General features: G+C 48.2%; 1 protein-coding gene across 1 annotated transcript in view; it reads right to left on the bottom strand.

The window, feature by feature from the left end:
- The window catches only part of LOC102565780 (NACHT, LRR and PYD domains-containing protein 12), a 41,186-nt gene extending 14,448 nt beyond the window's left edge, over positions 1 to 26,738 (bottom strand). Inside the window, exons 1-6 of the mRNA XM_059718045.1 lie at positions 26,440 to 26,738; positions 22,313 to 22,351; positions 19,024 to 20,755; positions 16,332 to 16,409; positions 7,007 to 7,180; positions 258 to 428 (exon numbers count right to left, since the gene is read on the bottom strand). Coding sequence (XP_059574028.1) covers positions 258 to 428; positions 7,007 to 7,180; positions 16,332 to 16,409; positions 19,024 to 20,755; positions 22,313 to 22,351; positions 26,440 to 26,722 — 2,477 coding nt within the window. The 5' untranslated portion in view covers positions 26,723 to 26,738. The remainder of the gene's footprint in view (positions 1 to 257; positions 429 to 7,006; positions 7,181 to 16,331; positions 16,410 to 19,023; positions 20,756 to 22,312; positions 22,352 to 26,439) is intronic.
- Between the last annotated feature and the right edge of the window lie 885 nt (positions 26,739 to 27,623).

Here is a 27,623-nt window from a genome sequence, read left to right as displayed (position 1 = left end):
CCACCTGAGCCACTTCCACAGCCCACCGGTAGGGCCTGTGCACCTGACTTCGCTCTCCTTCCTCCCCTGCACCTGGGAAGTCCATTCAGTAGCAGCACAGATGGGTCTAGAGCTGCAGGGGCAAGTGCTGGGTGTAGCTCTGGCTTTGGCACCACTTAACAATTCTGCTGCTCCTGAGATGGACACAAGCTACCATCCCCTCCCTCCCATCCCCTCCAAAACAATCATATCCCTGGCGCAAGCTGTGAGCTCCTTACCGCAGTGTTTGTAACCTGCAGCTGGGATGTCTCAGCCCCTCACACAGCAGCCGCATGCTGCCAGCCCCCAGATCATTCTCACTCAGGTCCAGCTCCGTCAGGCTGGGGCTGGTGCTGAGAGCAGCGGCGAGATCCCCACAGCAGGTGGCTGGGAGATAGCACCACTGCAACCTGCAGAAGCACAGGAAAAAGAGATCAGGGATTGAACAGGGCCCAGCACAGCTGTTCTGACAGCTGGCCCCACCCACCACCCCATTCCCCAGCCAATTAGCATGGACAATTGGACAGAAGTCCCGCCTCCTGCCCTGCCCAGGGATCTACCCCTTGGCCAAGGAGAAACCAGAGCTTCCTGCTCAGCCCCAATGTCTGTGCTGTACCTGTGGCCAGTCATCATGGAGAAGGGCCCAGCCCCAACCCTCTGCGAGGGTGGAATGAGCACCTTGGAAATCAATTCCTCTATTAGTCCTGCCCCTGGAAATTCACTGCCCCACCACAAGGCAGCACTGGGAGGAGACAGCACCTTCAGGCCACTTATTTCTGAACAGTTCAGGTGTCTTCATCCCTCTGCACCCCAGACCGGTGCAGCCCAATCAGAGGGCAGGAGGAGCCCCCTCCCCAGCACCAGGCAGGCTCCACACAGGATCTGGGGGATCTGCTCCTCTGCGCCCCAGCACCAGGTCTGCTGCTCCCTGCACACCCCAGCCCTCTCCTGGCTCTGCCTCCCACAACCTGTCTGGTCCCTGCTCTGAGCACCAGTCCTGGGGAGGAGGCAGGTGCCAGGGCCAGCACAGACAGAAAATGACCCACTTTTCAATGGAGACCAATGATGAAAGGCAGAGAGTGACAGAGAGAAAATTGGTGCAAGGCACCGGGGCCTTTGGTGTTGTGGGGAGAAAAGATCCTGAGAGGACCTTGCCTACATGAGCCTGTTGGCAGAGCCTGTAGCAGAGCTCTGTGGCTGATGTAAATGAAGATTTTACTACTGGTTCCTCAGAGACCATCTGGGAGCCTGGCTGCTGCCTCCTGACACCTTGTATTCAGTCCTGCCTGTTAACATGGGACCAGGCGCAGGACATATGCAATCTGCACGCTCACAGGGGACGGTGTAGTGTCCCTTCGTTCCAAGCTATGAGCTCTTTCCCCAGACAGAGCTTCCATCGGTTCCTTGAACAGCAATATCCACCTTCAACATGGAGGATCTTCAGGCCCTACATATGCACTTCCTCCTCTGAAACTAAGAGAGGAGTCTATCTCAGTGGGAAAAGCCCAGATACCACAGCTTATACAGATCAGGAAGGGCATAATAGACAATGCCAGGTATAATATCCACCTGCTGTTAACAATAGCAGGTGGCTGTGACACAGCAATGGTACAACCTGCAGGAGTGAGAAATGCAGTGGAGACTGATGAGGGTATTAAGTGGCCACTCACAGCTGCCAAGCCCAGCACAGACACCCCACACTCACCTTCCACTAAGACAAAGCACCACAAGGAGAGAGAAGGGAGGAGGGTGTCAAGCCCCAGAACAAGCGAAGTCCCTGAAGATGGTGCAGAATAAAGAGTTTAGAAGACAGGCACCCGGTTGTTGTGCTGTCAGGTCCTGCTCCAGAGCCCCTGTTGCAGATGTTGGAGATTTTTAAGTCTTGTTCCAGATCTCCCTGAGTCTTGCCTGCTGGCACAGCTGCATCCTGCTGAGAAGTGAAGGGAGCTTTGTACCTCTGGTCACCTAGAAGCTTGGCTGCTGCCTACTGCCACTTTGCCTCCAGCACAGCCTCATAGAGATTCTCCTGGAGAATGAGAACAAGGCCTCCACCTAACCAGAAATGCCAGAAACTGCACACACGTGCTGGATGTTGTGCCCGAGCCTTAACACCTCTCTGCAAAGCCTCCCTTAACATTGCAGTGTCCAGGCAATTGGATCACAGCCTCACCATGAGCCTCCTGGAAGACATGGCTGGGGTTCCCCTGTAGTGTGAAGACATGGTCAGTGATGGACAGACCACAATGACCACTGCAGACTATGGACCTAGCAAAACGCTGAGTTATGAATTATATGTGCTTAATCCGGTATTAAAAAACATCAATAAACTTGCATTTAAAGCACAAGCGGTAGCCTGGGAAAGTACGCTAAGAATTTGTTTATCCAGACACCTATATTAAACTAGGCCAGAGGGGAGGATCTCTTGCAGGTAGCTTGTCAGGCATAGAGACAAGTACTTCCACTTATCTATTTGGATGTAATCAATGCAAGGCTGGGTTACAGACCTGTCTCTTTTGACTTTATCTGATTGGGTTGTTAATAATACTTTTGGTACTAGGAGGTAAGGTGGCTTCACAAGGAAATATGACTGTATCTAGATTTGGTGTACAAAAACAGCCATCAGCACGTGAATTGTAACAGTCCCTCAATTCCATGTCTGAGCTCACAAAGAAGTCCTGACCATAGATGGGCTGTAGTCTTGTCTCTCAAAAGACCAAACAGCACTTGGTTCTTGGTAATGCCCCCAGTAACGATGCCATCTTATGTATACATGTATTTGTTGCTTTACCTTGCCATATATGTTTCTTCATGCCCTCCATCAACATTACTGCCTATAACATAAAGCTAGAGTCCTCTTCCAAAGGTAGAGGGAAGATCCCACTATTGGAAACAAAAGAAACCAGGGGATCTCTTGTGAGGGATAGAGAAAATCCCCAGGCTCCACAGAGATTAGTAGAGCTCCAGGGCAGATGTGAGGTAGGGAGAGAAGAGCCTCAAGAGAGGGGGAGTGTAAGATTATAGAAGAAGAATACCCCAATGATGTGCATGCAGTGAGAGGGAAGGCAGGACCCCAAGACAATGCAAAAGAGAAGTAGATCATCACTTTTTTATATCACCTGCAGTCAAAGGCATAAAGACAGAGCACACTTCAAGGCGAGAGTCAGGGGAGAGCATGCATGTCTCACCAGCAGCCCTTTGAGGTAGAACATGAAGGGGACGTGGAGGAAGAAGTTTCTGACTGTGATGGACAGGATCTTGGAGGACAGGAATGAAACTGGACAGGAAGAAAAAGAAGAAAGATTGGAGCTAATAAGAGAGAGAAGGAACCCACCTGCGAGCAGTGGGGCAGGGAGGGCAAAGAACAACTGAGAAGGAGCGCACGTGAGAAAGGTTAAACAAATCTTGGAAGATGTGACAGTAGGAAACTCCAAGAACACCACTGTCCCTCTAATAACATAAAGTGTCTATCTAATGACAGGGGTGCCCGTTTGGAGATCACCTTCCAAGAGACAATGGTAAATATTATGAATCCATATTGCCTTCTGACTAGTTGGACCTGGGCTGGAAGCTGGAAGACATGTGGAGGTGAGTATGTTCCTACCCCTGGGCTCCAGGACTCTGCCTCTGCCCCTGAGCAAAGACAGTCACAGTACCAAAGCTTCTTACATAACCTAAATAAAAGTGAACTGTTTTAAAACCAGACACAACGTTATAAGTGGATTCACTGTAGCGTGTTGGCTTTTCTTCAGCTCTCTTCAACAAGCTTCATCCCAGCTGAAAAAAATCCCTTTTTCCTCCTTATTTTACAAGCCCTCTGTGATCCTGATTGTTGAAAATAGAAATCAGAAATCCTGTGGCTCTGCAGCACTCTCACACCCAGGTGTGCCCAACCAGTTCTCCCCTCATGGGCTCAGATCACTCTGGCCCTGATAGGTCCATATGGAAATCAAAGGGAGTAGCAGTCTATGAAATCCCAACCCCCTTGGGCATCCTGGAACTACAGATCCCGGCTGAGAAAAGGAGCAGCAATGGTAGAAGCTGTCTCCGATATCACTGCAAGCAGAGCTGAAAGTAAGTGATGCGTTATAACATCTTGCTGGAAAAAAAATTTAAGCAACTAAAAAGTCGTTTGCAAAAGTGAATTTTCTTCAAAGATTTTTTTTTTTTTATTAAATGAAAGAAAAACTAGGGAAAAAATAATACCATATAATTATAAGAATGACATGGTTGGTGGAAGCAATGCATTTTCCTGGCCAGCTGAAGCTGTGTATAACATGAATGGGTAATTCTTTGGGCCTGCAGGCTACATGTACAGTTTTGGGGAGCTGCCATGAGCTGGTCAGCACCCATCACCCTGCTGCAACAGCACAGAGCCCATGCACCCTCCCCACCAGCACCACCAGCACCCACCAGCAGCCCAGCAGCAGCTGAGTATGCAGCCCTGGCCCTGACCCTGACCCATTTGTCCTGCACTCACTCCAGATAGTATCCCATGCTCCCACAGACTTGATTAATCGAGCCTGCTCCAACGCAGGAATAGAAGTGCATTGGAACAGCGTCTATGCTTGTGCATTGGGCAGCTGCTTCTGTTCCTTCTGCCTTACCAAGGCAGGCCAGGACAGCAGTATTGTGGAAACCCCCAAACCAGCCAGCCTATAAGCAAAGTGAACCGTGTGACTGCTTTTGAGCTGCCCAAATAGCTAGCAGGATCCCAATTTGGATGCCTGCCTGCCTTCATGAAACACTACGGAGATATCTGCGTATCTCAGAAGAATGATCCTATTCCCATAATGGGGCCCTTAAGTGCCCAGAGCAGGTGACAGAATTGCTCCTACACTTCAGTCAGGAAACTCATGACTTGGGCACAAGCTACACTTTATTTTCCACTCTGTGAAACAGAATCTGTCCAAACTGGCCCCTCCTGGTACTACAGCACTCGGGTAGGAGGATGTCAGGAAAGGGGGACACTTGTTTTTGGATGTCACTGGTCTTGATGCTGAAACCTCAGGTGAATCTAACCCTCTCTTGCTAACAGGGCTGACAAGCTACCCTGCATGGGAAACTTGGGAAACACCCCATGCACTAGCTTGTGTTGGACATCAAAGGTCCATCCAAGCTGGGAATGCCTGGAAGCCGTGCACTGGGCACAGCCTGGAGGGAGTACCTGCCTCATCAGCAGAGGAGAGGAGCTGGAACTGCAGCTCTACATCTGAATAAGGATGCTCCTCTCTCTCTCCAGGATCTGTGACTGTCCTCACTGGGTAGGTCTAAACTTTCCCTAAAAGGAAGGGTGCCCAAACCTACAAGAGGAGACAGTGAATCCTGACTTCAGTCAATAGGGCAGCCAACCAAGGTGCCCAGTAGGCCTATGACTGATAACCATGTGATGTCTCAGGACATCAGGGAGGGACCCCTGCTCTACATGCAACCAATGACTTTTCCTTGTCAGAGAAACATCTCTCAAGGCCTCCCCAAACCCCAGTGTGATCTCCAGGCAGGGGAAGGAATATGAGAAATGGCCTCATACTATAGAAAGAAAGAAGAGCATAGAAGGGGCACGGCTCCTCCAGCATTGGGGCTGTCCCTTCTGGAGTAACCCTACATCCCTCTACATCCCTGCCTACCCCAAACTGGGGGAGCAGGTACTCATTTCACCATTTCCTCATGCTCCATCCTGACAGAAATGGTGCTAAGAGCATGTCCTGAGGTGCTGGGTACAGGGACGGCTAGACCTGAATAGTACTGGAGGGGTGACCTACCTCCTGTTAATGATCCTTCACACACTACCCCTACTCTTTAGCCTAACTGAAGCTCTGTACTGTGAACAATTCAGGCTTGGCACTCAGGGAGTGTTCCCAAGTGACAGAGGAGCTGGGCAAGGAGGACTGCCTGACTCATTAAGTCTTAACTCTTTCAATCCTGAGCCTAGGCAGGCTTTCAGGGAATGCTACAGAAGGGACAGTTTTAGGGACGCTTCTATCCCCTGGCCCTGCTCAGAAAAAGAGCAGCAGATGGGCCACTGCTCTAGGACAGGCCTTTCCTTAGCACAACAGCACCCAAAGTCCCCTCATTAAAGGGAAGAATGAGAGAAAGGGCAGGATTTCACTCTGAGGAGGTGTTCACTCCAACACCAACAGTCCTGGTACGAGCAGGTGAGAAAAGGGGAGGAAGGAGCAGAAGGAAGATTCTGACCACATTAACTAACTGGATACTTTTTATCCTGCACCTCCTTAATTAACAGACTAACTGATTAATGGGCGTTGCTAATGAACACCCAGTAGAGTGGTATGCAAGCAGGAGGAGGAGGGATGGCAGGCTCCATGCTGCCCTTAATGCTTCAGGGAGGAAGGGCATGGGAACCTTTGGGACTTGGGCAGTACATAGAGGTATTGCTGGACAAAGGCTCATTCTCCTGGGGCACGTGCACAGCAGGAGTAGGGTCCAGGTGGGCCACCGTGAGAACTGGGGGGTCTGCCGTGAACACAGGCAGCTGTTGGAGTGAACCAAAAGCCACAGACAAGAACCCTGAACCTTTTACTACTCAAATGCAACCCTGGCTGCGCTGCCAAACTAGTGCACAGGTGAAGCAGAAGGTAAAGGGACCTGCCTGCTTGTACCACTATGCAGGTGCCTGTAGTTTGTGGTTGGGACCTCTGAGTCCTTCCCACAGTGGCTTCAGTCCTAGTTCATCCTCCAGTCACTGGTTTGTCACTAGAACTAACCCCATGCTCTGGGCTCTGCCCCTTTCCCTCCTCTGTTATTGGGCTCTATCACTGGTGCCTGGGGTGGGCCTGGCTTTAAACAATGCACCGTCCCAGTCCAGGCAGGTGTGTACAAGTTGCAAGCCAGTATGCGGGGGCTGGAGGGACAGTGAGCTCTCAGCACCTCCCTGTTGCTGTGGAGAGCAGGCCCCTTGCTGACTTCCGCCCCTCCAGCAAGTTTTACAGAGGCCTTGGGGAGTGCCTAGGGGAAGCCACGTGCTCCTTACCGCAGCGTCTGCAACTTGCAGCTGGGATGTCTCAGTCCCTTGCACAGCAGCTGCACGCCGCCAGCCCCCAGACCACCATTACCACTTAGGTCCAGATGTGTCAGGCTGCGGCTGGTGCCGAGAACAGCAGCAAGATCCCTACAGCAGGCGGCTGTGAGACGGCAGCGTGACAGCCTGCAGGAGAGAGAAGCAGAGGAGAGAGATCAGAGCATGAATGGGGCCCGGGGCAGGTGCTCTGACAGGTGGCCCTGCCCACCAGTCCCTCCCTGATCCATCAGCAGGGACAATGGGACAGAAGTCCCATCTCCTGCCCTGCCTCAAGATCCACCCCTTGGCTAAGGAAAAAACAGCAGTTCCTGCTCAGCCCCAATGTCTGCGCTGCACCTGTGTCCAATCAGCCCTGAGAAGGGCCGCCCTCAACCCTCTGCTGCCAACCAATAAGGAATGAGTGGCCGGGCAAGCACTTCCTATATAAGCCCCATTCCTGGTCCTCCCCTCTAGCCAACTGCAAGGCAACCCTGGCAGGAGGCTGCTCTGTGTAGAGAGGAGACCCTGAGAGATCATTGCCCTTGGGAGCAGGTCCCCTGGGTTTGCTCCCAAGCTCCCCTGGGGCAATAATAAATAGAGGATTTATTCATTTATTTATTTTCTGGAACCCTCCTGCTGTGTCTGGGCTCCCAGAGGAGGTGCGCACAAGACTGAGGCACTGGAGTGCTAGGAGGCCCTCCTCCGACACTGCTGTCTGCTCCTGATGTGTAGCTTTCCCCGTGGCCTCACAGGATGCATGACATGACTCAGCCATGATGGGCCTGAGTAGTATAAAAGAACACTTGTTTGTCACCTTAGGAGGTGCCCACCCCCAGCTGTCATCTTGGATCCACCATCTTGCATGTCCTGCCCCTCTTCTCCCTATATTGTGTGTGATGTCAGAATCCCTACCTCCACACACCCTGTCACATGACTTGTGACATCAGAAACTCCATCCCTGCTCTGGTCACATGATGTATGACATCACAAACCCTGCCCATGCCCCTGATTACATGATACATGACAGCAGAGACCCCACCACCTGCCTCGGTCACATGGCACATAACATCAGAAACTCCCCACCCCCACACCATGTTGGTCCCAGAAGTCCCTGTGCCCATAACATGGTCTGTGACATCAGAAAGGCCACCAATTCGGGCCCCAAAGCCCGGCCGTCATGCATCAAGTCCTGCCCTAGACCACATGGTATAGGCACAACTTATCAAGTCCCAGGCCATCATGTTGGCCCCTGAATTCCCTGCACCATCACATGGTCCATGACATCAGAAGGGTTGCCCATCAGGTTCCAAAGCCCAACCCTCATGGTGCACAGCATCATCCTGGACCATGTGGCAAAGGCACAGCTTATCAGGTAGCGGGGGTTTGTGACCCCCTCTAACAACCCACCTCACCACCCTCAACCAATCAGTGGGGGTTTCAGAGGCCTCAGGCCTCCTCAGGAATGGGTGGGTTCAAGGCTGCAAGCCCCCAGTCTATCTGCTTTCCAAAGAAGACCACCTGTTTCTCTGAGACCATGCTAAGGCAGATAGGGGCAGATACAGATTCTTTCACTACACCCGTAAGACCCCTCATCCTCATTTACCACCAAGACTTGTCAGATGCCTGTAAAGAAAACATTACCATAGCAGTAGTTTTGGGGAGGAGGGGGAGATTAAAGAGGACAGTGCCCTAGCCCAGAGACTGCCTGAGACACTTGAAACTGGTCAGAAATCCCATGCAAGCATGCAGCAGCAGGCCTATGAAACAAAGACCCAGATCCCTTGAACAGACTTTGAGAATTTGGAAGAAGATGAGGGCCTCATGCTAGAGTCACTGTAGGAAGAAGAGGTCAGCAAGACAGCAGAGATGCTAGTAAGAGGCTTGAAACATGGCTGTGGGGTGGGGGGCACTTAGATTTTGATAGTGGTGGGGGGGTTGGTCCCATGAGGGAAGGAGGGAGGTAGGAATTAGCCAAGGACCGATTAAACAGCAGCTAATTAAGGTTTTTATTTGAATCCTCTTTAAATCCCCTTCACAGTTAGATGAAGCCTTTTTAATGACTCCAGAAAACCCACGTACCAGCATGTCCGTAAACCTGACACCAGGAAAAAAAGAACAGAAATCCAATATTTCAGAAGATAATGATGATGCTTTTAGAAGACAACTAGGCATTGAATCAACAGGCCCTGTTTCATGTCAAGAATGTAAATCCTCATGAAATTGTTTGTGCGTGTTTCTTTTTATGGCATAATGACATACTGTTTGAGAATTAGGCTTTTTGAAAAGTTCCTGGGTTTTGTTTTGAACGAGTGTGGTCAAGGTAGTCATGAAGATCTTACCTGGTTAGATGAATATATAAATCAGGCAATATGAGAACTTTGAAATGAACTGTATATGGAAAGTGTTTTAAACAGTTATAGCTATTGGATAGGCAAAAAACGTTTAAAAATTACTGAGAAACATTTAGCTCATGGTATATAGCTTCTAAATTTGTCTTTTTTTACTGGTGTTACTTTTGCTTTTGTGAGAGGGCTGAGAGGGGGGGAGAGGGTGTGTTGGTCCTCTGTGAGTCTGTGTTATAAAGATACAATCAGTGAAGTAAGACTAAAGCACAACAGCTGTTTTCAGCTGGACATTTTACCTTTGCTTTAGTGCCTTGGATCTCCAATCACATTCATATTATCAAAGATAAAGCCAACAAGACTTAGTTTTGACTAGAAATTATTATTTCTATGGTGTTGTCAAAGACTGTATACATGATCGTGTTAACTGTGGTGGGTAAAGCTCTGGCAAAGCATATTTCTGGTCTCAGGTTCCCAAGTTTAATCAGTGAATAAAGATTGGAGACAGGTCAAGGGCAAACAGGGTATATCCCTGGACAAATTCCTCAAATTGATTAACAGAGAGCAGTCTTTCATATGCTTACTTACCAGTCATCTGCACCAGGTGCATGTATTCTCTAGCATTGTTACTGTGGCGGGCCAGTAGGGGACGCTCCTGCGTTGAGCCGCCCACCTCCCAGCGCCCGACCACCTTCCAGGCTCTGAGTGCCTCCCTGGGGTGCCTCCCGTCCGGCCAACCCCTTCCCTGGAGCACACCCGCTAGCCTGGGGTTCCCGCTGCCACCATCCAAGGCTCTGGACTCAATTCTGGCTCTGCGCACCTTGGAGAACACAGGCCTGATCGTCCAATGGGTACTAGACCCAATCCAAGCACTTGGGGCACTTCCCCAAGTCAGGGGCTTATTAGGAAGCCTCCCTTAGTCCACAGACCTAAGGGGCCTCCTCGCCATAATTTAGACCCACCCCTCAATAAGTCTCCCACACCAGTCACAAAGGAGAACTTTATTGATTACAGGGGGTAGGGCGGAAACAGGGTAAAAGGTAGAGCAATATCATAGAAATATTAGAGGAATATCAAGGAATCCCATAGAGCAAACCAGGGTGGCTGAGGTAGCCATTTAAACACGCATCTGAATTACTGAAGCTAAATATCTAATCGGATCTCTAGTAGCTTACTCACTCGCATCATCCAGAGGTGGTTGGAGTTTCCTCTGGAGGCAGGGAACTCTTGGAGCATGCGGTGATGAGGTGAGAGCCAGGTTCAGATTCACCTGGATGACCACATGGCTAATGGCTGCCTTCTTCCTGGACCGGACCCTTAAATAACCTCTCTGAACTCAGCAGCCCGGTACAATCGAAGCTGCCAATACTGGCTACAAACTGACCAATCTCCCCAGCATCCCTGGCTACCTGGGCCCGCGCGCAGGGCCAGGTCTTTCCCCCCTGCCCAGGTGACCAGAGCATCGCCTCCCAGGCGCCAGGCTTTTGTCATGCAGACAAGGTGGGAGATCCCCGCTCTGAGGGATTCAACAGCAGCCTCTCACGCTGGCAGAGACAGATCTCTGGAGAGGGGCAGCGATGGTGGCATTTCTGCCACAGTTACCATTCACAAAATATCCTAATTACTTCATTCCCACACATTCTATGGTATTTAGCATTGGCTATAAACAAGGCCTCCACATGACACAGCCAGATGCCTGTGGCTACTCTCATTTTTTTCAGAAAAAGCGAGGCAGATGTGATTTGTAGTTGAGACTGGCCAGCCAGTGTGAGTCAGTTTAATTTGACCACGCTGTTCAACAAAAGTTTTCTTGAAAAAAAACCAAATTGCTATGGAGAGTCTGGGACTGGCAGCAGCACCAATCTTCCTGGCGCTGGGTGTAGGCTGCGCCCAGTGCTAGTCCCAGTCGGCAGCAACAGCCTCCTGTCATCCAGCACGCGGATCAGGGGCCGTATGCCTGGGAGGAGTCTGGTGCAGCCCCACAGCCCTCCCAGGGGTGCAACCCCCGGCTTTGCGCCCCAGATGAGAGGAGCCTGCTGCTGCCAGCAAGTGACACTTTTGCTTGTCAACAACTTGAGGTTCAGTTTCCCAGAAACCCCTGCACCTATCTCCTTGAAGCTTGGCAGGCTTTATGCCCTCAGAGGGGGCTACCATCCCTGCAAGTTTCATCCAAATCAGGCTAGAAGTGACAGAGTTATATGCTGTTTTGTGCTTCCCCATTGTAGCCTATGGGAGAAACGCTGAAACAGCGAAACAGTTTCGATGAAATGAAACAGAATGGCTCTTCCGAAATGAAACAAAACTGGAATTGAAACACTGTCGCATCAAAATGTCGAAACGGAAGTTGAAGCAGAATGGTGCTGTTTCGTACAGTCCTCCTGTACAGCATAAGGGGTGGGCTTTGGGGTTCGACGGGAACACTCTTGATGTCACAGGCCATGTGATGGGTGTTGTCACAGGCCATGTGATGGGGCAGGGAATTCTGGAACCAAAGAGGCCATCTGGGGGTGGGGAGTTTCTTACGTCACATGCCATGTGAGTGAAGCAGGAGGCAGGGTTTCTGATGGCACGCGTCATGTGATTGAGGGCAGGGGTGGGGTTTCTGAGGTCACGCATCATGTGACAGGGTGCGTGGAGGTTGGGTGTCTGACACTTCATATAAGGGGAATGGGGACTGTTCCCTTCCCATATAAAGGAAGAGGGGTGGGATTTCAGTTTCAAGGTGGTAGATCAAAGATGGCTGCAGGGGGTGGAGCACCTGCCAAGTTGACAAGCAGGTGTTACTTTATACTACTGCTCTAACCTTGCTCTGCCTGTTTCCCACCCAGCAGCACCCTCAGACATACTCCAGACTTGGAAATTATCCAGTACAGGACTTTTTGGCTCAGCCCTCTGAGAAGTTTTTTTTTAGACTCAGCCTCTCAGAAGTCCAGGAGCAGCTGAAGTGAATGGACCTAGCACATCCTCACTGATGTCCTTCATGGATATGAGTGTGCCTGCAGGCTTGGGTGGGATGGAGCCAGGTCAGGCCAACAGGAGGTCTCTTGGCTAACTAGACATGAGCTACTCACATCCACAACCCCTGCCAAGTCCTTGTCATTCCCCTGAGATGGACAGGGCAGTTCAAAGCAAACAAACGGCCATGGTCATCCTCATGGAAAATGGTGTTTTGTAGGTGTGAATACACATCCAGCTACATATGCACATCTGTGCAATTAAATGTGTGCATGTGTGTGTGTGTGGTGGTGGGTCTTGGGGGGGGGGGAGAAGTGGGGGGGGGTTGGAATGTGCATTTTAGCAATGCTAATTACCCTTTCATTTGCATTTTATATTTTTTCAGGAGAATCCCAAGATGCTACATAAATAATAGTGTTTTAGAGGATTCTATACAATTGTATGTATAGTTCTTGCCTTCATTAATTTCATAGATTTCATAGACACGAGGGCTGGAAGGGACCTCGGAAGATCATCGAGTCCAGCCCCCTGCCCAAAGGGCAGGAAGTCAGCTGGGGTCATAGGATCCCAGCAAGATAAGCATCCAGTTTCGTCTTGAAGGTGTTCAATGTAGGCGCTTGAACCACCTCCGGTGGCAGGCTGTTCCACACCTTGGGGGCTCAGACAGTAAAGAAATTCTTCCTTATGTCCAGCCTGAAACGGTCTTGTAGTAGTTTGTGACCATTCGACCTCGTCATCCCTTGGGGCGCTCTGGTGAACAAACGTTCCCCCAGATACTGGTGGTCACCCCTGATAAACTTGTAGGTGGCCATCAGATCACCCCTGAGCCTGCACTTTTCCAGGCTAAAGAGCCCCAGGGCTCTCAGCCTGTCATCGCAGGGTCTGCTTCCCTGACCTCTGACCACGCGTGTGGCTCTTCTCTGGACTCTCTCAAGCTTCTCCACATCCTTTTTGAATTGTGGAGCCCAAAACTGGACGCAGTACTCCAGCTGCGGCCTCACTAAGGCCGAGTACAAGGGGAGAATGACATCCCGGGATTTTCTTGAGAAGCATCTATGGATGCAAGCCAGCGTTTTGGTTGCTTTACTAGCTGCAGCATCGCACTGCAGGCTCATGTTCATCTTGTGGTCAATGATGACCCCCAAGTCTCCTTCTTGCATAGTGCTAGCCAACATAGCACTGCCGAGCCTATAAGGATGCTGCGGGTTTTTCCTCCCAAGGTGGAGAACCTTGCATTTATCGGCATTGAACACCATCAGATTCTCATCCACCCACTTGCTGAGCCTGTCCAGGTCAGCCTGGATCACCCGCCTGTCTTCTGGTGTGGATGCTTTGCCCCAAAGTTTGGTGTCATCAGCGAACTTGGCCAGTCCGCTTCTGACTCCAGTGTCCACATCATTAATGAAGATGTTGAACAGCATGGGTCCAAGGACAGAGCCTTGGGGGACCCCACTGGTCACAGGACACCATGATGAGTGACTCCCATCAATGACTACCCTCTGGGTCCGACCACGGAGCCAGTTGTCCAGCCAGTGGATCGTGGAGGACCCAAGGCGACAATTGGCCAGTTTCTCCAAGAGGTGATCATGGGAAACCAGATCGAAGGCTTTTTTGAAGTCAAGATATATGACGTCAATCTCTTCTCCCTTGTCCAGGTGATAGGTCACCTGGTCGTAGAAGGAAATGAGATTGGTCAAGCAAGACCTACCTGCAACAAACCCGTTAATTAATTATTATTTTTAATTAATTATTTATTAATTATTTATTAACGGTGTGGACATTGGTATCAGAAGCAGACTGGCCAAGTTTGTCGACGACACCAAACGTTGGGGTAAAGCATCCACATCCGAAGACAGGAGGGCGATCCAGACTGACCTCGACAGGCTCAGCAAATGGGCGGACGAGAACCTGATGGTGTTTAACACTGAAAAATGCAAGGTCCTCCACCTTGGGAAGAAAAACCCGCAGCATGCTTATAGGCTCAGCAGTGCTACACTGGGTAGCGCTATGGATGAAAGGGACTTGGGGGTCATGTTTGACCACAAAATGAACGTAAGCCTTCAATGTGATGCTGCAGCTAGTAAAGTGAGCAAAATGCTGGCTTGCATCCATAGATGCTTCTCAAGCAAATCCCAGGATGTCATTCTCCCCCTGTACTCGGCCTTGGTGAGGCCGCAGCTGGAGTACTGCGTCCAGTTTTGGGCTCCACAATTCAAAAGGGATGTGGAGAAGCTTAAGAGCGTGCAGAGGAGAGCCACACGCATGATCAGAGGTCAGGAAAACAGACCTTATGATCACAGGCTGAGAGCTATGGCACTCTTCAGCCTGGAAAAGTGCAGGCTCAGAGGTGATCTGGTGGCCTCCTATAAGTATATAAGGGGTGTGCATCAGGATATGGGGGAATGTCTTTTCACCAGAGCGCCCCAAGGGATGACAAGGTTGAATGGTCACAAACTCGTGCATGACCATTTGAGGCTGGACATAAGGAAGAACTTTTTACTGTCCAAGCCCCCAAGTTCTGGAATAGACTGCCGCCAGAGGTGGTTCAGGCACTTACTTTGAATGCCTTCAAGGGAAATTTGGATGTTTATCTTGCTGGGATCCTATGACCCCTGGGGCAGGAGGCTGGACTCGATGATCCTCTGGGGTCCCTTCCAGTCCTAATGTCTATGAAATCTATGAAATTTATGAGGCCTGATGTGGTTGGGGCAGGCAGAGCAGAGACACCACAGAGACCCGCCATAGCTCCCCTCCTGTCCTCTGGATTGGGCCTGCAGCGGGTGTGCAGGGGCAGAACTGCTGGAAATGAAAACCGTGCTCTCCAGAAAACGCTGCCTGTCACTGTACATTTTTCATTAAAGTTCTGACATTTCGTGACTAGCTGCAAAGAGTAGTTGAACTCAGCAGGTGCCAGAGTTGGTCCTCTGAGATCTCAAATCTTCTGTGTACTCGGGGAAGGGTTTCTGTGGAAATACCAGTGCTGGGCAGTGCAAAGGGACTTGCTGGTCATCACAGCTGGTTGCTTTGGCTCTGAGCAAGGCTGAACATCAAAGAAGTTTGCACCCTTGTGCACCCTTGTGCACTGCTCCTAGCACACATGGGTTTGGCTGTGCATTGCCAGAAGTGTATGTGGCAGCTGCAGTAGTACAGGCAAGGCCCGTGCTCCCTAGTGCAGGCCATCTCAGAGAAGGTTATCCATCCTGGGTCCTACCAAGCAGCTGTTCACCCCAATCCCACAAGAAGAGTATGGGTGCAAACCGCTAGAGAGTGGAGCAGTGCATGCTCCACAGCAATAATGAAGCTGTAAAAGCCCTTGTCAGAAGGGACTAAATGAAGGTCTGGCATGGTTCTGTTAGATCCAAGCACCAAATCACCCTCCTGCTAAAGGTCTTCCCAATAACAATAGTTGAGGCAGCAAGAGGTATGGAGAGCTAAGAGTAGAAGGAGAAAAAAAGCAAAGAAAAAATGGAAAAGGTGACTGGCACAGAAAGAAAGGAGGGAAATCTAATCCCCTCCTCACCTATTGCCTCACCATTAAGTGAGCATGAACGAGATGAAATGTGGATACCTGAATGTGAATTACAGATGTGCATATGATTCATACGCCATGGTGACAGATCCTTAAACATAAGTATTTTTGCTAGCCCATACTGGATCCTCCAAGTATCCCACTGGCCACACTGTTCTCTTTTCTCACTCCAGCTCATCTGATTTGATTAAGCATCATGGCAAGGCCAGGCAGACATAAACTGCCCACACACACATTTCAGCTGTTCGTCAGCTAGTGTAAATTGTTACAGGGCCACTGAAGACAGAGAGACAACTTATTCGAGATGAGAATTTGCCCCATTGACTGAGTATACAAACACAGTCCTAAGAGATGAGACCATTCTCTACCCTTGTTACACCAGCCCCGGAACAGGTTGATTCCCACTCTGCTGTAGGACTCCTGCAGTAACATCAGGGAGCATGGGACTTTTAAAAAGAACAACGTTTCTTACCATAGTTTTTTCACTTTACAACATGGGTCTTTCAGTGCTTGGCACAGCAGGCAAATAGGTGAGTGACTCTCCTGTTTCCTACAAAGAGAGAACAGAACTGTTTGGATTCTCTACCGACAAACTTCGGTTCATTTCTTCAGCTTTCCAAACCCATCTTGGATGATGTGATCATACCTTACACAGAAGCTATTCTACAGTTTCAATCTACTGCACGTCATTTAAAGCAAAATGCATCTAGTAGCAAAGGATGCACTTATTGTCAAGTGGAGCAGGTTCTACTAAGTGCGATCTACCTGTTCATTCTCTGAAGTGAACATGTGGTAGTATTCAAATGCAGTTCTCAGCACTCTCCCAAAATAATGTATTTATAAGTATTTTTTAAAGTTATAATGTAAATAATCTAAAATATGTTCAGTTATAATGTAAAGCCTCGGGCTTTTTGACTGTCTATACCTAGCCCTTGTGTTACAGAGCCCAGGGAGAGAACTCAGAGGATGTTTCATTGCTTAACAGAAAGCTGACATAGACAGGGACCATCATCCTCAGAAAAATGTGTGTGTTGGGGGGAATCCCAAGAAAATCTGGTTTGATTATTTTTTGAACTGAGACCACAGGTAAATGTAACTCCATGTCCTGCATTCACAGGAAAAGGGGAAAGAGTATTTCTGCAGGGCCTGTCCAGACTGATTCACCCCCTGCCCCTCTCTCAGCATTCAGAGGCATAGAAACAACTAATTTGGAGTTTGCACCCCTAACTGCGATGCATAACACCCACTGAGGGACATACCCTGTATGGATTTGTCCAATCCTGCTCTATGCATGAAATTCATAGGAGGAAATATTACTTGAAACATTAAAACCTTTTCAAACAATGGGATGTGTACCTTCTAAAAGGAGAAACATTTCCTCCAAGCAGGTGATGCAGGTACAGGGAGAGTAGTTTAACTAAACCTTTTATGCAGGAGAACAGTATGGCTATCAGGAAATTTATATATATATGTGTGTGTGTGTGTGTGTATATATATATATATATATATATATATATATGTGTGTGTGTGTGTGTATGTTTTGTTCCAGCATGTACATGGTTAATGCATATTGTAATTTTAACTGAAAAGCATGTACAGTCATTGTGTCTCCTGGAAGACTCCAGGAGTGAACTTCTTATCTCCTGGCCCAGGTTGCCAGCTTGGGCATGTGTAGTTGTGATAATGTCCAGGACTGGAAAGTTGTGCGTCTGTTCTGGGGTAAAAGTGAGCAACAAGGTGCGACTGACAGCTAATGTATCTTGTGCGAGAGATGGGTCTGAGTGATGCGACTGGTTTGGACATCACGGACAGCAAGCAGCAGGATCTGTGCTCCAGAGGACCAGCTGTTGAGAATGGGGTGATTGTGGCATGTAAAAATCAAGAACTCTGGCAATGGTGTGTGTCTGTGTGTGACAATCTGTCTGTGATGTCTGCCATGCGTGTGAGGCTCTTGTGGGGTACGGTGGGGTGTGTAAGGTATTGTTGTGTGATGTTTTGCATTATGAAAAGGAGTTTTTGTGGTGAGCACTGCGGTTCTTGAAGGCGCGTGGTTTCATTGGGGAACTGGATTCAACCTTGTGAGTGGAGGTAGATCGTGAGCATTAGTAAGGCTGGGAGCTCATCCCATGGAAGGAGCGAGACACCAAACACGACAGCCCAGGGCCTTGCACTGGTTTCCTGAATCACTTCCTCATGACACCTGACTGGGATTGGTTTCTTCTAGACTTGGGCTACTGAATTGACTTCTCTTTCACTTCCTATTCGTCATTTCAATATTGGTAAAGCATGGATTGTCTTTGGGTGTTTCCTGTGTTGGTATTAGTTAAAGCGTTGTTACTGTGGTCGCCCCTTACTTCCGTAAATATTCCCTGTTGTCTTATCAATAAATCTTGTGTATAGTTTTAACTTTCAAATCTGCTTCCTTGTGTGTATCACTAATAACCACGTCAGTAAAACTCAGGGCCGGCGTGTCTACCTCTCAGTGCACAGTGAACCTGTGCTGAGACCGAGCCCAACACCTACTTGACACATTGCTCACCGCCCCAATGGGATCTTTTCTCAAATGTATTTGTTCCCGATAGCTAGTTACATGGCTAACTACACAGCTACATAGCTGCATAGATCTATCTAGATACATATCTCTATCTCTAGACAGAGAGAGACATCGATAGTGAGATAGACAGTACTCATAGCATGTAGCCATTTTAGTGAACTTTAAAAAAAAGGCTTTGGTGCCTGCCTTTTTTGCCTCAAAATCACTGCAGTTAATCGCTATTACCACACACCAGCACACCCCGTGATTCTGGTGAGACAGCAAGTTTGTAAACATATTGCTTTAATGTCTGTTAGAGATACAAATGAACTCATGTTATATACAAGAGTTTTCTTTCTTATTAGTGGGTTTAAATTGAAATAAATTCTTATTCCTCAAATTGCTGTTTCCCAGGTTTGGGGCAGAAGTAGCACATCGTTTTGAAATCTTAATCCTTAACGGTGGTCATTTTTTACAATGGCCCATTTTAAAGCTAAGAAATCCTGCAAGAGGGGAGAGGTGGGAGTGGAGAGAAGGGGAGAATGGGGAGCGGGAAGACAATGTTTCAGAGATTATCTCAGTTATTTTTTTTTTTAAGTGTAAAAGTTTTAGAAGCCCAGGTAATACTTACAGAGCTGGCTGCTTTTGGGATCTTGAAACATCTTCGTATCTGAATTCACAGGATTCTAGAAGAAGTGATTCTAGGTTCTGGCAGTCTTTTAAGCAAAATGAAAGTGCCTCTTGATCCATTTGGGTAAATCTATGAAAACTTAAATTCACAGCTGTTAAATGACTCAGTGCACTTTGCACAAAATTTTCGTCTTGAATTTCATACAAACAGTGAAATTCCTCAAGCTGGTAAAGTGCTTCAACCTTAGGTCCAAAACCTGACCTCTGCCCATGAGATCCCAAAGACAAGGGAGATGTTTGAGGCTTTGTTTTAATCCATTTCAGTAATTCTGGTTTAATTTTCAATGACATTTTGCAGCTCAGGTTTTTCTCAATGTCCTTCATTCGCTCTTCCTTTAAGAAACCAAACAGAAATCTCACTGTTAACATTAAATGATTTCTAGATTTCCCATAGTCGGCTAACAAAGCTGTCAAAGCTTTTATGTCATTTCCAGAGCCTTCGCCTACTGCTGCAGCTTCTTCTTCCAGAATATAAAACAAAGCTGCAAAAAACTCTTGAAAAGACAAGTGGATGAAGCTGTAAAGTCGTTCACAGTCAGTGCTTTTTTGAAAGAGGTTCTCATTCAGAAAGAGGGAGTCAGATGTGTCTAAGCCGTGCTTCTTCAGCTCTTCTGCCCTAAACAGGATTTTCTGCCTGCAGACCCCATCTGCAGCCAAGGAGCAAAGTCCTTTCAAGTTAGTTTGCAGGAGTTGCTTTGACTTGCTTCTTGGATCCCTCAGTAAATTGTAAAGGTAGAGCAGGTACACTCCTGTGACTGTTGTCGAAGACTGTGCAAGATCTTCACCCTCATCCATCTGCTGCTTTATGACAGTGCAGACGATCCAACAGACAATGGGGACAAAGCACATGGTGAAGAGCATTTCATTTTCTTTTACAAACTTAAAGGCTTTTCTTGCTTTCCGTTTATTGCCAAAATATTTGTCAAAGTATTCTCTCCTCTCGGTTTCTGAAAACCCCAGGATTTCAGCGTAGCGCTCATTGTGCAAGCACTGCCTGAGCTCCTCCAAAGCAGCTGGTCTTGTAGTAATGAGTAAGGAGCATTTCTCAAGGACTTTTTTCCGGACTAAACTGCTCAGCACGATTTCCATTGGTTTCTTCTCCCAGGGATCAGAGCACAGATTCTCTTCTGGCTGATCCAAGGAAAATCTCAGTTCATCAAAGCCATCGATTATGAACAGGAGTCTCTCTGGATCCACCAACATTGCTTCAATCGGTGCATGTTGATCAGGACAATTCCTTAGGATCAAATTTGCAACACTTCCCTCCTCAGTGTCAAAGTTAACTTCTCTGCAGTTGATGTAGAAAACATAATCAAATACCTCGTTGTAAAGCTTTCCAGTCGCCCAGTCAAACATGATCTTTTTTGCTGTCAATGTTTTCCCTATCCCTGCAGCTCCCAGCAGCACAGCAATTCGCAGAGTTTTCCCTTTCTCATCAGCTGCAAATAAGTCACTGATGGTGATGGATCTCTTTTGCTCAGACATGATTTCTGCATGTCTCTGTCCCGAGGCCATTATTTCATGTTCTCTTTCCTTTCTGGCACGTGTTTCCTTTACAATAATCAGCTTGGTGTATCTGCTGTTCAGATTTATATTCTCACCAAGAAGAGAGTTCCTGTCTTTTATTACTCTATACTTGTCCTGTATGTGTTCAGTGTACTTCTCCCTGTAACCTGGGTTAGAGATACGAAGCATTAGATATCCAGAGGTTAAAGTGTATTAATGTTGCAATAAAGCTACATCAACAAGAATAAATAGTGTCTTTATTATAATTGTAGTGTACGTTTCCTCATATAGTATCCCCCAATCAGTCATAGGTCGGTAGACCATCTGCAATCTAAATATAGGCCCTGTAGTCCTCCCTGATATCAATAGTTTGATTGGAACTAGGATGCAGGTAAAAACGGTTAATTTGAAATCTCTGGCCACGTCCAGATGAGTGTAGATGTGTGCACACCTGTCTGCAGAGCTACACACTGCACATTCAGGTGTTCCCTGGGCTGCTACCTTGTAGTATGGGGGCAGGGGTTGACCTCAGAAGATCCCAGGGTCCAAAACACCCATGCAAAGAAAACCTCAGCAGTGCAGGTGGTGGCAGTGTGCATCGCCCAAAACCGGAGCCTGGCTGGTTGGACCCATGCTTTGACTGCCAGCCAGGCTCCTAGCTTCAGGAACACCGTAGCTGCAGCTCCCCAGGCCCCCAGGACTCCCAGTAAGGCTGCTGGAGCCAGCACAGTTGCTGGCCCCAATCTCTTCTACTCCACCCAGGGTAATCTGTCACATGCCAGAGTGCAAGTGGCACAGGCGTTCCCCAGGGACAAGCAGCAGTTGCATAAGGTGTGTTACTGCTGCTTATCCCCGGGGAACCAAATGTCCATGCTTGTCTGAATGCAGCCTCTGTGTGTATATTCAGCAGTCACTTTAGTGACTGGTGAAACGCAGCCACCTCTAGAGTGAAAGCCGCCAATGCAGGGCACAGCAGCAGTACATAACACTTCATATCAGGGGCCACCAACCTTTAGAAGCCATGGGCCAGAACAACCTGGCCTCAATCCGGGTGGCTTCAGTGGTGCATCGGCAGTGGTGCATCGGGAGGAGAGGCAAGCTCAGGGATTTGCTTGCATCTGCACTGGGCCACGGTGCTGCTGTCACTTCTCCCCATCCTCCACATGCCTACCCCCAGTGTAGGTGCAGCTTCCAGTCAGTGAGGGACTGAGCCAGGGCTGGGCAGCTGGAAGCTGTGTCTGCACTGTTGCCTCTTCTCACCACGCACCATCTGCAGTGCTGGTGGAGCTGGAAGTTGCCCAGCCCTAGTCGAGTTCCTCACTGGCTAGAAGCTGAGCCTGCCCTGCATCCGTGGGAATCAGGGAGGAAGTGGTGGTGATGTAGGTGCAGCTTCCAGCTACCCTACCCCAGCAGCACTCCTCACTGCTCAGCCCCAGCATGGGCATGGGCAAAGCCCTCCAGCTCCATGGGCCACATCCAGTGTCTCCACAGGCCGTATCTAGTTCATGAAACATATGTTGCTGGAACATAACAGAATTGTGATATTTTGGGGAATCTACTGAAAATGGAGGCCTGATTCATGCTCTCTCAGAATGCATCCATTTGGATGTAGAAAGCCCTGCTTCTTGGTTCTGAAAAGACCAAGTTCAGAGTGTGCCACTTGCTACTCCTACTAACTAGTAACTGGCAGTCGGAGATAACAGTCCTGATGGGATGTCACATACCTTTTGCTGGTCTTCCATGGGTTTGATCGGGGCCCAAAGCTAGAAAAGAAATGGCATGTGAATATTAGAGTTACAGAACTGAAGAGAGAGTGTTGCCTAATGTTGAGAGAGTGTTGAAGAGAGAGGGAAATGAGAACAGTATTTCATTCAGGGTTATCTACAGTAAGAAAAAAGCCTAAAGCTCAGGGAAGCAGAGATTTCCTTGGAGGTGGGAGTATAAGGCAATCTATTGTCAATGCCTCTGGCTTTACCATGGTGGGCCCTGGTGTGAAAAAATCCTCTCTCTCTCTGTCTCCTGGCCTGAAACAGCCTCAGCCCAGCCCTGCTCCACTTGTTTGCTCTAGCTGCATGCCTTAAGTCCACCTGGTCACCTGGGCAGCTGTGCTTGGACATCCACGTGACAGGGGCTGGAGAAATTCCTGAGGGAGAGGGGAACTCACTCTTCCTTTGTCCTGCAAGAGGCCTTTTGGGAAGAGGACTGTCAGTCATTTTGAGGCACCGAAACAAGCAATAAGCCTCCAGAGCTTCATCGGTCTCTGGATGAACATGTGAGTAACTTACCTGAAATTTAGCCAATAACTCAGGATTAAGTGAACTAAATGCATATCAAAAGGGCCAATAAGCCCTTTCTGTTTTGCTCAAGTAGGTTTTCTTTCAATTTTCCATTATTTTGAATTCCTTCCTCAATCTCTCCCTCTGATCAATAAAGCTATCTGTTATAGCACACCTTGCTGTAAATGCTTATGAGGGTGAGACTAGCTCTTAAAGCCCACTTTGCTTGGCTGGCTAAGGTGGGCATGGCTTTCTTACATTCCTCCTGTACAGGAGGCTACTTGTGAATGCTTCAGGCTAAAATAAGCACCCCAAAATACCATAGTGGCCCCCAAGGTCTGCAGGGTCTGTGTACGCTGGGCTGCACAGAGCCCTAACAAAGACCAAGGCTCAGGTGGTGGTGGTGGTGGTTAATCCAGGCTTGCAGGTGTGCTCCAGCAAGGGGTTTGGCCCAATGTAGGTGCCCCAGGGGAGGCACATAAAGCATGGCTCTTGGTTGGGCACAGTGAGATGGGTGGCTCAGCTCGAGAGCGCCAAGTGGCCCATCACACCTGCCACTAAAAAGCAGGTCTGTTCCAACAGATAGGGCCAGATTCCTACAAGAGCTGGGCAATGAGGGGCTGTTGAAATCCAGCCCTTGTTTAGGCAATTTGATCAGAGCCAAGTAGCTTTGAAAATCTAGCCCACTAGACCACAACATTATGATTAAATGATTGGATTTGTGGATAAGGGAGAACAGTGGCTATGGTATACCTTAATTTTCTCCCACAACATTCTCCTTAATAAGCTAAACAGATTCAGACTAGATGGAAGTAATGTGAGATGAAGGTTTAACTGGTGATATCATTGTGCTCAACAAATAATCAATGACTTAGCTTTCAGTTTGGAGGAGATATTATGTGAGATTCCCCAAAGGTTTGTCTGGGATCCAGTGCTATTTAGCATCTTCATTAACAATTTGAAGGATGGAGTTGAGGGCATGCTTAGCACATTTGCACATGATACTAGGTTTCATGAAGCTGAAGATGCTCTGCAGTGATTTTATTAAAATGACTGTAACAAATAGTATGCAATTAATGACATGAAATTTAACAAGGATAACTGCAAAGTTCTGCACTTATGATGGAAAAATTGCATGCTTTTTTGCACGTAACCCAGTATGCTGTTTGCCTCCTTCTCAACAAGGACACACTGTTGGCTCATATTCCGCTTATTGTCCACTGGCCCCCCATTCACTTGTGTATGTCCAATTTTCTAAATAGTCCCTAACCTGTTCTTTCACCACTGTTGGCATCTCACCTCCTTCCCAAACTGTGCTGCAGAATCAATAGTCTGGGAGCTGACCTTGCTGAGGTGAAAACCAGATTGAGTACTTCAGCATTTTCCACATCATCAGTCACTAGGTTGCCTCCGCCATTCAATAACAGACCCACATTTTCCCTTGTCTTCCTTGTGTTGCTAGCATGCTTGTAGAAACCCTTCTTGTTACTCTTCACATCCCTTGCTAGGTGCAACTCCAATTGTACTTTCGCCTGCCTGATTTCATCCCTGCATGCCTGAGCAATATTCTTATACTCCTGCCTAGTTATTTGTCCACTAAGCTGACTAGTTGAAAAAACTAGGACTATTCCATCTGCAGAAGAGATGACTATGAGCGATTTGATTACTGTTTTCAAATATCTGACTAGCAATTATAGAGAGGATGGAGATGATCTATTCTCTCCAGCCATAGGGGACAGGACTGGTAGCAATGGCTGTAGACAGGAAATTTAAATTGGGGATTAAGAAGAATTTTTCTGATTCAGAGTTTTTCTGATTGTCAGTGTACTGAGATCTAGCCAGAACCCAGGACCTATCCACTCCCACCTAAGAGGTGAAGGCAAGTCATTCCTAGAGCAAGTGCCACGGAGTGAACTTTTCCCAGATGAGCTGAGTGAGGCAACCAGGGCAGCCAACGCCCTGAAACCTCAGGCAGCCAGACCCCCCTGCTCCACCCCTTAAGTGCCAGGCCCAGCCTGCAGCCTCCTTGTCTGAGCAAAGGTGAAGTTCTTGCTCCTCACCTTTCCTGTTTTTTCTTCCTGGTTTTTACTCCTGGTTTGGACCCTGCCATTTCCAGATTCAGATTCTCTGCTTCTGTTTCTGGCTTGAACTTTGGACCTTGCTGTTGTCTTCTGACCCTGGTTAACCCTTGGCTTCTTTGGTCTCTGGTTTTGGCCTTTGACCCTGGCCACTTTTGAATCCAGGTCTGATGCTAGACCCCTCTGGAACCCCAGCTTCCTGAGAACTGATTTGGACTGGACTTATGCTTTGGGTGTCTAACTACTATGCCATACTACCCGTGCCTCAGTACATAATGGTCAAGCATTGGGAAAGGCTACCTAGATAAGTTGTAGAATCTGTATTCCTGGAAATCTTCAACAGCTGGTTGGGCAGAGACTTTATTCACATGGTTTAGTCAAAGATAACCCTGCTTTGGGCAGGGCGCTGGACTAAATGACCTCATTAGATTCTTTCCAGCCCTACGTTCCTATGATTCTTGTGTAATGGAAGAGAAAGAGCAGAATTTGCTAAAATATAATTGAATCATTCATTATTTCCTTTTTTTCATAATACCACGGCACTCATTTCCTTTCTAAAGTGAAACTACATCCTGTCGCTTTCGCTTCACAGCAGATTTCTTAGACATCCTCGACTGCTGTCATCTCCCCTGCAGACTTCTCAAATTCTGCTGTCCCCACCTGGAGACGGGGTGAGCCACACTACCCACAGGGCAAAGTAACATGGATTTATGTCATGGTGTCGATGTAGAATGCCCTCTCTGTCATTCTGTGGCCTGTCCCTGATCAGACATCTTTGATTGTACTCATCAAAGACCTGCACCAGAGGTTTCTTCTGAGCTGTTCACTCAGTTTTTATACTTGATTTAAAACTTGAAAAGCAGATGGCCAAGCATACAATCAGTGGGACAGAGGAATCCTAACGATAGATTGGGTTGACCTCTATCATGATGTCAGACTGTCAAGAAACTGCACGTTTGTTATACACAACTCTCTAGCTCAGTTACTCTGTGGATTATTCCCCATTTCACAAGAGTTACTGCCCACCAGTGTAGGAGCAGTTTATTAGACTTAGAGGATTCTGGGTTCTGCTAGGTTAGAGCAGCTTCAGGACTTTGATAATGTGCACCCTCTCAGTTTGAGTCTCACGTAACATTTAAACACCTGGGGTGCAATCCAGTTTTTCCTCCTCTGTGACACTCCCTATATCCTCCACCACACTTTTGGCTTTATGTTCACTGCTGATTCCACCAAATTGCAGACAACCACAGTTACAAAGTTAGAGGCTGCATTTACTCCCCTTGGGCCAGCAGAAAAGCAATAGAGGAGTGGGATACGTCAGAGAATCTGGCCCACACTGGCCATCTCTGCTGCAAGTATCTTGGACGTCCTGCTAGGATCTAGAGTTTTCTTTTTTGCCATCAGCCTCTTGTTTCTCTTTCTGGTTTTGTAGTTGCTGCTCTGGGGGTCAGTCCTGGGCAAGACTCACAGCCATTACAGTAACTCCAGGTTTCTTACCTTTCTGTCTTTCCTCTCGCAGTCGGGCAGCGGCATCCCTGAGATTGACCCGAGTGAAAACTTCAATGGTTACATCTACTGCAGCATCTGCCCCATAGAAATCCATGAGGAGGTTCTTGGTGTCTATCCTGTCAGCATTCTCCAGCCGCCCTCGACGGATTTTGCCCTTTCCCCTAAAGTCAGAATGTGATAATTCATCCTTAAATCTTTTGAAGTCGTCTTGCAAAAGGTCTTCAAGGGCTTGTAGGAGAAGGTTACTGATTCTGCAGCTTTGGTTTCCCATCACTTTGTATCAGGGAATGAATCTAAAAGAAAATGCAAAAATTAAACCAAGGTCTGGTGAACAGCTTCTCAAACCAAACTTTGTTTGTAGAGCACTAGGAACCTCTTTGCATTTCTCTGTCAGGCTCTAAATAACCACTCTAACTGAGGGACCATCTCCCATTGCATAATGAGATAATTTCCCAGCATGACATCTGCATTATACACTTCATGGAACTGTTCATTTCTCATTTCCCAGGTTCGTCTGCTGGCTGCCCTAGTTTCCAGCAAAGGACATTTTTGTTGAGAACATGATTTGAGGAAGGAGCATTCCCCCACCTCCCTACATCAGCAAAGTGACCCACATGCAACAGCACTTCATTACTTCCCTATTTCTTTCCCTCCCCCATGGTCTTCCTTGACACATCCTCCTTGCTCAATAGCATAAGGAATACACCCCCTGTATCCATCTCGCAGGCTGCCTTTTTTCTCAGTTATCAGTAACCCTCCCCTCATCATAGCAGCCCTTCTGAGCAAGAAGACTCACCAATCACACACAACCTTCAACAACAGCCCAGTGTCCAAAGTCCCTCAAGGCATCAGTGGGTAGCAATTCTTCCTCTGGGAGATGAGTGGAGAGTGGCAGGATCTCTCATGGGCACCCTGCACTGGAGATCCCGTGGCCTCTACTCCTCATTGATGCAAAGTCAGGAGAAGGCTGATCCCCTGATGGGACAATGCAGCATAGGGCCTGAATTCTGTGCTCTGACGCTCATTCTTCATTTAGGCTACGTCAGGGGTGGGCAAAATACATCAGTGGGCAGGGGAATGCAAGGAGCAGATGACGACTCTATCCCAGGCCCCAGCCCTGCACTATCACCACCCCAAGATCCCAGCCCTGGTTCTGCCTGCCGGTCCCACTC

The sequence above is a fragment of the Alligator mississippiensis genome, chromosome 15 (assembly GCF_030867095.1).
Source record: "Alligator mississippiensis isolate rAllMis1 chromosome 15, rAllMis1, whole genome shotgun sequence".
Classification (NCBI taxonomy): Eukaryota; Metazoa; Chordata; order Crocodylia; family Alligatoridae; genus Alligator; species Alligator mississippiensis.
The sequence above is the reverse complement of the archived record's forward strand: the minus strand, read 5'-3'. Positions and strand labels throughout refer to the sequence as shown.